General features: G+C 31.2%; 1 protein-coding gene across 1 annotated transcript; it reads left to right on the top strand.

Moving 5' to 3' along the window:
* Positions 1-5709: 5709 nt before the first annotated feature.
* Positions 5710-8508, top strand: LOC115243747 (dynamin-like). The gene is made up of 3 exons (XM_029820944.1): positions 5710-5905; positions 7307-7380; positions 8372-8508. The coding sequence occupies exons 1-3, from the start codon at positions 5760-5762 to the stop codon at positions 8506-8508; spliced, it is 357 nt and encodes a 118-aa protein (XP_029676804.1). The 5' UTR covers positions 5710-5759.
* Positions 8509-13253: the final 4745 nt, after the last annotated feature.

The following is a 13253-nucleotide window of genomic DNA, read 5'->3' as shown; positions in this document are numbered from 1 at the left end:
CCCTCAAAACCATACAATTTTTGTTCAAAACGTTTTTCTCTAAAATGCTTAGTTTTTTAAAGAAAAGGGGTATATGGGTGGTCTAGGACATCCTGTATATACAGGGTGTCTCACAATCTCCGTACAATATTTTAATAGCGTATTCTAGAGGCAAAATGGAGTAAAAAATATTAATACAAAAATATCGAGATTACAATAGCTTTTGAGTTATAAGTGATTAAAGTTTGCCAATAATATTGCATAGAATTCGCGCCTTCAGGCTCGTAACTACATTTACACACGTACTGATCTGTAATCTGTTATTGCTGACAGATAGAATAAATTAATTAATTTCCACAAAACTTCTCCGCACGATCAAAACAAAAATAAACTTCGTTTCTTAAATGCGTGAAAATAATAAGTTTATATTTCTATTTAAATATAATAATTAATCAATCTTTTAAATTCTTATTTAAGAAAAAATTCAATATTTTACGTACAACATTTATAGTTCGTTAGTATCAGCTGACCGCCGTACGTGCTATTCATACACATGAGAAATAATAAAATCAGCTGTGCAGTAAAAATCAATATTACCTGATTTGTAAAATCAATAACAGATGACAGATCGGTCTCGCATGTATGTGTAGTTACGGATCTGAGCGCGCGAGCTCTGCGCGATATCACTGGCAAACATTGATCGCTTATAACTCAAAAACTATTGCAGCCTCAAAATTTTTGTATTAGAATTTTTGACTCTATTTTATCTTTAGAATACACTATTAAAATATTGTACTAAGGTTGTGAGACACCCTGTATACAAAATATGTACAAAATATTTATATAATATTTCAAAAAATAAATAGTAAAAAATATTTATGAATATTTATAATAAATATTGTGTGCCGTCTGGGGATTAAGCGAACAATTCACAATTACAATATACATATATACACATATAAAATGTTAATTTTGAGACAAAACTTACAAGGGAACCTCGCGAACCCGAAAATTCTGATTTTGATGAAACTGTATAGACATGTAAAAGGGGTCAATAGATGAATTTAGAAATTTTCAATTGCTGCTCAAAAACAGTCATAAGGGATGAAAGCACCCCTCATATGTAAAGCGGCTTTTTGCTTTTCTCGATATATCTCGAAAACTATTTCACATGTCAAAAAATGTTTTATATGAAAGTTTTATGGTAAAAGCAGCTCTATTTAACCAAATTAATAAAAATTTAAAAAAATTATTTTTTTTAAAAGATCTCTGAAAAATTCTTTTAAAAAAATTCTTTTTTCAAATTTTTAATAATGTAATTAAATAGAGTTGTTTTTACCATGAAACTTTTGTATAAAACCTTTTTTGATATCTTGAATAATTTTCAAAATATATCAAGAAAAACAAAAAACCGTTAGATACATAAGGGATGATTTCACTCTTCAAAATCGCTTTTGGGCGGCAACTGAAAATTTCTAAATTTATATATTTAACCCTTCTACATGTGTGTAAAGTTTCATCAAAATAAAAATTTTCGGGTCCGCGAAGTTTCGTTTAACCCTCTTGTCAATATCCGGATTTCACCCTTTCGTTCAATACCCGGGATACCCGGGTACCCACTATGCAAAACCGATAGTTACGGCAGTGTAGGGCTACCTGCGCCCTTCCGCCCGGGTACCTGACAGTTGTAAGTTGGTAAATGGACAAGGATTTCCTCCTCTAACGTTTCCTGGAATTCCCCTCGGGTTTTTACCTGAAAGAATCGGCGTCCCAACGAACGAATTCTGTAGCGTCAATTTGATTTGTCTTTGATGAACGATTTATAAATTTTGTTATTTTTCTTGACACTATGCCGTGCTTTCTTTTAAAATTTAATATCCACGTTGATTCTGCTTTAAAATGAGGAAAATTAATATCATCTTTTACTTCTAGCGCCCATTGTCGCAAAATTAAATCATGAATAATTCTGTTTTGGTCGTTAGCGTCTTCAAATTTTTTCTAGACATGTTCAGAAATTTGTAATAGTTTTTGGTAAATATAGCGAATAGGGGACCCAGCCCCAATGACCTTGACTTTGACATATGTTATCAAGGACATAATTCTGAGTAACTTTTTCTTCTAATTTAATCGTCGCTCGTTGCTTATTAAAAAGTTATTAACAAAAAAAGTTTGAAATATACCAAAGTACATGCGTGGACAGGAAGCATGAACACACACACACACACGGAGGGGGTGCAAGTGTGTGCACGCGCGCGCGCGTGCTTTATGTCCGTGCATGTACTTTGGTATATTTCAAACTTTTTTTGTTAATAACTTTTTAATAAGCCACGAGCGACGATTAAATTAGAAGAAAAAGTTACTCAGAATTATGTCCTTGACAACATATGTCAAGGTAAAGGTCATTGGGGCTGGGTCCCCTATTCGCTATATTTACCCAGTTTTTTTCTATGAGTACCACCTTTTTATAGGGAGAGTTCCCATCGATACAACTGCGGTAGGGACTTTACCTTTCTAAAGGTGCATTTTCACGAGCTGAAATTGATCGTTTGAGCGACAAAAAGGGTCGTGACGACTTTTGTCGCTGAATTACTACAGCGGTAACCTTTATACATAAAAAAGGATAAAAGCGACGAAATTAAAAGTTGAGACAGATTCCGCGTTTTTTGTGTTTTATTAGCACTTTCAATATTAACGTGTTGTAAATAATTATGGTATGGCTTCCAAAAAAAATAAATATTATAATTGGATATTGAATTGTAATCGAATGATTCGAAAACGTGAAATCGAATTTCAAAATGATATAATTTTTGCTGTTATTATAATACTTTTGACATGTCAACACAAAAGAAACGTTATTCTAAAAAAAAAATTTGGGTTGCACTACTGTTTCAAAATCATAATGAGCATGGACTCTATAAAGCTACTTTTACCATATGTAAAGTTAGAAAGTGCAAGATGCATGAATTATTTATAATTATTTATAATGATTTATTTTTACTTTTTATGATTCATTTTTAATATTCTTTAGTTAGGCATTGCGCACAATAGAGAAAATATTAGGAATAGGAGTAAATATTAAATATTAGAAAAAGCAATTTGGAATTATTTTACTTCAAACAAGGGAACGGAATGGATTAACGCATAATAAATTAAAAATTAGAAATAATTAATCCATTTCGTTCCCTTGTTTGAAGTAAAATAATTCCAAATTGCTTTTCCTGATATTTAATATTTATTCCTATTCCTAATATTTTCTCTTTTATGCGCAGGGCCTTATTCTGCAAGGTTATGTGTCTTCGGTACACATGATCAACACGGCAGCATCAGCGTTTCACACAGTGTTTGAGTGGTAATGTTTTGTAGTTGAACCTGTTCAAACTACAAAATCATAGCCGCTGGATTACGAGCAACAAATCTGTCGCTTCAATCTCTCATTTTAGCGGCATGTGAAATTATATCTTTAAGCGATATTGTACTGTTAATAAAGTGTAACGACCCTTTTTCCATTTTCCAGAATTCAACAGCTTTTTTTTTATAGTAATTATTTATAATTTCGCTTTCTTTCAATGTACAACTACTTTCTCCCTCATCTTCATCATTTTCTTCGAGTTTTTCTATTTTATCAACTGCGACAAATTGTGCTTCGAATATATTTGAGCCCCAATAATTCTCAAATTCTAACGTAGTATCGGTCTGCATTGCAAATGATATGTCATCCATTGAATTTTCTATAATATCCTTCTAGTATCATGTAATTCGATTTCTTTATCATTTATTTGTGTTTGTGGAATATTTGAAATTTGGAATGGAATAATAAACATATTAAGAATATTTGCAGGATTCACATGTAACATTTCGCTTAAATTAAAGATGCAGACACTTTTTCCAAAAATTAAAACTCTGACAATCTTACACTTGAATGAATCGTTAAATTTGTTGGTTACACTTTATACTAAAACTGCGCGCAATATTTCCGATTTATATAGAGTCTTATAATCTTATTTATATCATTCTTAACCAGTTTGCTGGTAATGACTTATATATGGGCGAAAAAAAAGTGGCGAAACTGGTAATGATTCATATATGGGCACCATGAGAAACTCTGCCAATTTTCAACGGATTTGCATTAAACTTGATACACCCACGTTTTTCGGGTCGATGACTAATACGAAATTATTTACTCTTACCAGTTTTGACATAAAATGTTGATCTCGGGTCTACCAGTGAACTGGTTAATCTTATTTACATCTTCCTTATATAACATTTTATAAATAAGAAAAATTATTTCAAAATATTCTCACGTTGCGGTGCAACGTGACTACTTTGCGTTAGAGTTATGCATAAATGAACGATATGTACATGATATAAATATACAACATGAGATATAAAACGCAATATATTTATATCGTTGCATTTCGATGCTTTTTCGCGTTACGTTGCACTGCAATGCAGAAATATTTCAAAGTAATTCTCCATATTAAAAAAATTTGATGATACAATCTTTCATAAGTTAAAGAATGGAGAAACATGTTCAATCAAGTAAAATAATCAAGACTTCTATTACGAATACGCGTAAGTAGGGAAGTAAATAAATAAATAAATTCTTCTCGCAATAATTTTATCGGACGCTGTCATTTTTTATATATGTATATCTTATATCTTTATTATTGAGCTGTAAATTACAAGAGTTATTTGCAAATGGAACTTTGCGAACAAATCTTAATTTTGATAAAACTTTACACACATGTAGAGGGGGTAAATATATAAATTTAGAAATTTTTCATTGCTGCCCAAAAGCGATTTTGAAGAGTGGAATCACCCTTTATGTGTCTAATGGCTTTTTGCCTTTTTCAATATATTTCGAAAACTGTTCAAGATATTAGAAAATGTTTTATACAAAAGTTTTGTGATAAAAACAATTCTATTTAACTATATTAATAGAAATTTGAAAAAATAATTTTTAAGAAAAATTTAGAAATCTTTGAAAAAAATAATTTTTTCAAATTTTTATTAATGTGGTTAAATAGAGCTGCTTTTACCATAAAATTTTTGTATAAAACATTTTTTGATATTTCGAATAGTTTTCGAGATATATCAAGAAAAGCAAAAAGCCGCTCTACATATGCGGGGTACTTTCATCCCTTAGAACCGTTTTTGGGCAGCAACTAAAAATTTCTAAATTCATTTATTGACCCCTTTTACATGTCTATAAAGTTTCATCAAAATCAGAATTTTCGGGTTCGCGAGGTTCCCTTGTTAGTAGAAACACTAAAACAATTAGAATTAAATAATTTAAGAATTAGTTTTTTTTTAATCTGATAAAATTATTTATTTGTTACATTTAATCCTATTTTATATGTCTATATTTAATATCCTCCTAGTATTTGCCAAAAGTAAAATATATTTTTATATTCTATATAAAAATTATAATTATTATTTTTATAATGATTCTTGAGATACTTTTATGATGCAAAATTAATTTGTTATATATTATTATCAAATGATATTGTATATGCAAGAACACTGATTAAACTTGTTAATACCAATTTATAATAAAGAACCCAGAAATTAAAAACTTATTGGAAAATTATATATTGCAAATCATTTCTGAGATAACATAGATACCATAGATAACATAGATAACAAGACAAGTATGTATATTTTTATCAGAGAGAATGAAAATATCATGAAATAAATGATTACTAGCGTGCGTGTACGACCGAGCAGTGCAATAACGCGGCTTACACAACTTCGACGGCAGGATAGCGGGCAACACGGATATGAAACAATTGATCCCGATCGTGAACAAGCTGCAGGATGCGTTCACGCAGCTCGGCGTGCATATACAACTCGAGCTGCCGCAGATCGCAGTGGTGGGTGGCCAGAGCACGGGCAAGAGCTCCGTGCTCGAGAACTTCATCGGCAAGTGAGTATCGCAAAAGCTAACATTTTAACGTATATTTCTCCCCTCATAGTTCCTGAGTATCCTCCTTCCTTCGCAGACTCTTGGTCAATGGAACTTATAACAGGAATAAACGTGTGCACGAAATTTTTTTGTACGGACGATAAGAGAGATCGGAGCACCATCTCTCTCGTGCTTATCTCATCATTTCGTAGATAAAAACGACTGAAGACGATCAATGAACATCGTTGCCACCGGTTGTGTTTTTCCTTCCTCCAAGTCTGTTTCCTTTACAATTACACACTTTGGCATTTTTTTTCTCTTTTTTTTTTTTCAAATTTTAAATATATCTAGTTGTATTTCGAATGTAAAAAAGTGTAACGAATCAAAAAACGGATCTTTTGCTTCGATTTCTTTTGCGCCGACGTCTTGATCGATATGTAAGTTCTAAGCATGGCAAAACACGCGGGACTTTCCGACCTATTGACATCGTTGTCGTTCGATTAATATTAAAGTTTGACAACGACGATGAGGAAGAGGATCGTTTGACAATTGTCACCTCATGCATCATTCTCTCTTTGTGAAGCATGGATGAACACGGACGGGGCAGGCATGAATTTGCGACGTCAGAACGCCCCCAAGACGACCTGTCAATGTTTTCTCGTCACTAGAGCACTTTAAAAGAGCATTCGTTCATGCGCTAAACCGACGGTTTCACACCCTTATAATTTCTTGTTTCCACATTTTAACGTTCCGATTAAACGAAAAATTCACAATTACAATATATATACATATATAAAATGTTTATTTAAGACAAAATTTAGTAGAAACGCTAAAACAATTAGAATTAAATAATTTAAGAATTAATGTTTTTTTTTAATCTGATGAAATTATTTATTCGTTATATTTGATTCTATTTTATATATCTATATTTAATATCCTCCTGGTATTTGCCAAAAGTAAAATATATTTTTATATTTTATATAAAAATTATAATAATGATTATTTTTGTAATGATTCTTGAGATACTTTTATGATGCAAAATTAATTTGTTATATGTTATTGTCAAATTATAGTGTATATGTAAAGAATTCTGATATAAATTTGTTAATACCAATTTATAATAAAGAATCTAGAAATTAAAAACTTATTGGAGCAGAAATATGTATTGCAAATCATTTCTGAGATAACAAGACAAGTATTGTATATTTTTGTCAGAGAGAATGAAAATATTATGAAATAAATAATTACTATCCGTATTTTAGGCTTATATACATATATTATTTTATCCTTTAAAATAATTAATTGCGATTAATTCATCGTTGTTCTCAAGCAGCACTTAGCCGCACATTACATATATTTTTTTGTGAAAAAAATATAAATTTTAATCATGACCAATCATAACAATGAATGCTTCTCTTCCAGAGATTTCTTGCCCAGAGGTTCAGGCATTGTGACAAGGAGACCACTCATCTTACAGTTGATTAACTGTCCAACTGGTGAGTCATAATAAATAAGACTGATTATGTCATTTCTCTTGTGCCTTCTAATATTTAATAAATACAAAAATTATCTTACATATGTACGACAATATCATTGCAATACTTGTGTATATGTGTGTATATATCTGTGTGTGTGTGTAATTGCTTTTAAGGATATGTGTGTATGCATAAGAGAGAATTTAAAAAGTGTGAAGTCTTTATGGGCTCATAATATCATCTTGTTAACCTATTGACTCATATATTTGTGAAAAATGTTTTTCTTTTAAACAAGGTAATGCTTACTGCATTTCTATGTTATCTTCTGCTTAATACTCGTTGGAAAACTTTTAATGCACTATATGTGTGTGACATATTTATTATATCTTATAAATTAAATAAGCCAAAGTGCAGAAAATTTCTTATAAGTTTCAAGATATACGATATTAAAATCGAATACAAGATATACATATGTATACTGATACATTTGAGAAAATGAGAGTATAACACATTTTTTCAAAAACTTCATCCGAGGAATTTAAATTTAAAAGTAATGCATCCTTATATATTTATGTATAATTCTTAATGTTTCATCAAGATATTGCAAAAGATAATTTATTAAAATTCGAAATTTTTTCTAGATTGCAGGACTCGAATTAGATTTGAATTTAAATATATAATTATATGTTGGAATTGAATCTTAGTTTGATATAAAAATATCGATAACTGTATTAATACGGGACATTATGTGGTAGACTTTAATGAGTTCCAATAAAGACAAAATTAATTTTTCGCCATTTTGTTATTCTTTACATTTAGCATTTAGTATCGCAAAATGCATCGATGTATCTCTCTTTTAACCGAAAAATATAAATTGTTTTTAATATATCATAATTCTCTCTCTCTCTCTCTCCCCCTCCCTCTCTCACTCTCTCTCCCTCTCTCTCTCTCTCTCTCTCTCTCTCTCTCTCTCTTTCTATATAACCTACGGGAATCTGTCATATCGTTGCAGATCGCAATCGTGGATGCAAGAATGCGCCCTTTTCTCCGTTGTGCGTTGAATGTACCCATGTATGTACATCGGTACGATCGACACCTGCAACCACGATCTTTTGTTTTGCCGATTTTATTCCATGCTTCGTGATGTGATACTTCATAGGAATACGCCGGGCATTTATCCGTTCGATACTCGCGTCGTAGATCCCGTAAGAATAAAACTAGTATTGCATGCGAGCACTGTGAAAGCGAATCAGTTGACCGTGGTCCGATTCTTTACGGAAATCGCATTGTTGCTGTAAGAATCATTCGAATGGAAATACCATGGAAATGTGTCTAATGCCGTGTGTTACGTGCAAATGCGATTGCGACAGAGATGATATTGTTATAGCCCGAAAAGGCTATACACGAATTAATAGATATATAGTATTTTAGAGATATTGACGTGCGAAGACTTTGTAATTAAACCAAGTACGAATAAAATAGTTATATATACATTTATTCAGAATACGAAAGTGTCATTTTTAATTATAATAAATTCAGTGAACTACTCGGGCGGAGCCCGAATTCTCAAATTCCTTCCGGCAAACGATCCTAACTACCGTGCCTCTCCGGAGGCATAACAATATTTATCATTTAAGACCACTCTTGCGTGATCGATAGCATCGGTATGAATATTGAAAATATTGCTGGCTGTGTTAAAATCGTACTAATATATTAACAATACCAAATACAATAGATCTTTGTAAATTTAATGAATGATGGATGCTTGGAATATATCGTATATAAATATGATACGAAAAATATATATTACACACACACACACACACATACAAAATTTGCGCGCTTGAAAATAATTATTAATATTACATAATGATGAATATTACAATTTTAATATTTAATAAAATTATATAATTGCAAAAAATATGATCAGAATTTTTGATGTGTTATCGTGGATGAATAGAATAATTAATTTTGCATGGATATGTATCATATCCATGGATGTTATCATATTAATTTTGATCTGTATCCATAAATATATGAATCAGTTATTGTGATTGTCGGTGCATAAAAGATTTAATAATATGTTCCGCGCATCGCGAAACAACGAAATAAACATCGATAATAGACATCGATATGAGTATTGACGAAAATATTACGAGCAATTTGTCATATGTAAATACGAGCATACGAGTCGCTGAAATAAATGACCGTCTCGTCGCCAAGTTTTTATACTTTGCTTTGGTGTAAGTTTGTTTTATGGGCTTAGGTTCGCAAAAAATTTTTTTTCAAATGATACATCCTGTAAGACATACTTTGCAAATCAAAAGAATTCTAATCACACTTAACACCAACAATATGATTTGATATTATAGTATATAACACACTTAATAAACTCTATAATAGTGTAATTTGTGATATACTATTCAAAATTGTACTTATTTTAAAAATCAGGTTTCCGTTAATAAAAATAAAATGCATTTTAAGGTAAATATACCGAAAAGGGGACCAGCCCCAATAACCTTGACCTTGACATATATTGTCAAGGTCACTGTCCTGAGTATCCTCCAAAAAGTTTTAAGCGTCGCTCGTCGTTTATTAAAAAGTTATTAACAAAAACATGTTTAATTTTTGTTTACATATAATTATATATAATTTTCAAACACTATGTATGTTTTATAAAATATCTTTTTAACACATTTATTTATTTATATCTAGAAAAATTGTACGCGTGGGCGGAAGAGAGGCGTCGCCCTTCTCTCTGCACCACCACCCCGAGAAAAACTAATCTAACTCAACCCATCTCCAACCCACGTTATATAACCCAAACCAAATTTTCGTTTCGAATTAAACTTTAACTTTAAATATCTCAAAAATTCTTTTAATATTTTCAAAAAAATGATGCTCAAAATGGTTATTTTCTTTCTAGCTTTCCTGCTACAATCTTGTTCTCAATATTTTTATCTGTTTAACAATTTATTCATTTTTCTGTGGACATTGCCTCTTTTTATAGCACGATTGTTATATCTCGTGCGAGAGTATAATTTTATTTGGCACGATTACGATAACTACGGCCCCCTATTTGAAAGGTCGTTTCTGAAAGCATTTTTGAAGAGAAACACGAGAAAAATAGTAAAAAAATTTTCCGACCAATAGTTTTCGAGATATATCACTTTAAAGTATTGGTCATGATAATAAAACGTTACAAAACGGACCCAATGACCTTGACCTTGACATATGTTGTGAAGATCACTGTCGCGAGTATCTTCCATGTGTAGCTTAGAATCGTATGTACTACCAATGTCTTGCGTTGTTTACGTTTTTTGAACATAAACATAAAATTCTCATTGCTCTTACTATTAGTAGATGCTTATATTCAGTTTTCGAAAGTAATCAACATATTATAGACATTTTTTTGTTAAAATTTGTTTAATTTTTTATTTATTTTAATTTTTGTTTAATTTTTGTTTACATATAATTATATATAATTTTCAAACACTATGTATGTTTTATAAAATATCTTTTTAACACATTTATTTATTTATATCTAGAAAAATCGTACGCGTGGGCGGAAGAGAGGTGTCGCCCCTCTCCCTGCACCCCCTCCCCAAGAAAAACTAATCTAACTCAACCCATCTCCAACCCACGTTATATAACCCAAACCAAATTTTCGTTTTGAATTAAACTTTAACTTTAAATATCTCAAAAATTATAAGAGACCGCCGATTAAGTTATAAGGAAAAGTTACTCAGGATCATGTTCTTGACAACATACGTCAAGGTCAACATCGTTGAGTCCGTTTTTATAAAGTTTTATTATCATGTCCAATACTTTAAAGTGATATATCTCGAAAACTATTGGTCGGAAATTTTGTTTACTATTTTTCCCGTGTTCCTCGTCAAAAATGTCTTCAGAAACGACCTTTGAAATAGGGGGCCGTAATTATCGTAATCACCCCAAAAACAGTTTACTAAATAAAACGTAATTTGGTCAATGTTTACCTTTACACACCCTATCTCGAATGACTTCCCGTTGACCTTGACGTTCACCTTGACCTTTAAGGAGGTCAAGGTTATTGACCTTTCCCGTCGCCCGGTTAGTAAAAAAAAGTTCTGACTACTTAAACAAGTTTAAATTAGAAGTATAAGGCTCTATAGATAATAATCTAATACGAATGAAAATTGGCAATATGAGCCAAGCGCAGTTATTTGGGCGCATACAAGTTTATTTTAAACATGCAATGTAAAACATACATGTGTGGGTAGCGGACGTTTCGGTTCTTTCTTTGAGCCTTCCTCAATGCACGGGTTTAAATAGCATATTCCTAATCGGTTCGTAGTATATGAGTCAGTTATTAAAAATAAATAAATATACATAAATAAATAAAAAATTAATAATCAATGAATAAAAAGTGTAGAGATCTCTCAACATCGTCACAAACGAGACAGACCGGTATATCTAGACGCATTAGTGCTGATGATAGGACAAAATGTACCAGCAAAGTTGTAAGCCACATTTCCAGATGTCTGTAAATATGTATAAATATGTAAAAGGTTTATGAGGCTGACGATGTGAGAGAGAGCGCACATGCAATAATTTTTTGAACTACTTACGCATACCAAAGTGTTCGGATACATTGCACGAGAAGATCAACTGGGATATCTAATTAGAACCTAACACTACGGTTTTTAACGATACAATAAGGTTGTCAAACGGTAACAACAAACGTCGCAAACAATTAGAGGTTGACATTACGGTAATAGAATCACTTAAAAACAAATGACTAAATAAATAATAGACATCGCTGTGAAAAAGTCAAAAATTATAGATAACAAAAAATCTCGCGCTCCTTAGTTACGCGTATCTGGCGACTCGTCGCTAACGTATGAGCGGTGAATGGGGGGCACTAGGCGTGAGCCACGGAATCGGGCCGAAATGTGCAACTAAATCCAAGCACTGTTCTAAAGGTATCATAACGGCACATATAAATAAATACGGTAATAAATAATATTGTCAAATTGGTTAAAATAATAAATAAAGAAAAAAGGACATCGGGATGAAATATAAAAGTAATATACAAATAAATACGGCATATATAAACAAATACAATAATAAATAATGTTGTCAAGTTAGTTAAAAAAATAAAAAAATAAATAATGGACATCGAGAAATTATAATAATAAATTAACATACGTTAAAAAATAGCATTCAGCGTTTTATACATTTTCGTCGATTCAATTAAAATTAGAACGATACATTTGAAGTATGAGTTTTTTTCCTCCATTCAGGACGGTATAAGATCATGTAACAAATTACAGAATATTCAGTGTTTTTTATTAAAGTTAGTTGAGTAAATTAAATTTTGGAGAGTTTGTCGAGTACTGTGAAGTACGTTTCGGGAAGACATTCAGTGTCATTCCGGTTATCTTACCAATATACAGGGTATGATTTGTCTCATTATTCTGTACATAAAAGTATTACGGTAAGATTATCGAAAACTAAATATTTTACGAGATATTTTATTTTTTATATCAACATATGTCAGATTAAAATATAGAATAACTCAAAAAGTACTTAATAAAAAAATACTTTATTATAGTGTTTTGGAAAGCTCTCGGGATAAGCTATAAGAATATGCAATAAAAAATAGGGAATTCCATTTAAGAAATTAAAGGTGTCCTTGACTTGACCTTAACGATGCCATCCAAGGTCAAACCAATGACACCATCTTATGTTCCCCTCAAAACCATACAATTTTTGTTCAAAACGTTTTTCTCTAAAATGCTTAGTTTTTGAAAAAAAGGGGTGTACGGGTTGTCTAGGACACCCTGTATATTATATATTGATAAGATAACCTGTAACGATATAATGATGTAACAATAATTAAGAATGTTCTG

The sequence above is a fragment of the Formica exsecta genome, unplaced genomic scaffold (assembly GCF_003651465.1).
Source record: "Formica exsecta isolate Colony F162 unplaced genomic scaffold, ASM365146v1 scaffold729, whole genome shotgun sequence".
NCBI classification, from domain to species: Eukaryota; Metazoa; Arthropoda; class Insecta; order Hymenoptera; family Formicidae; genus Formica; species Formica exsecta.
This window is presented reverse-complemented; position numbering and strand designations above follow the sequence as displayed.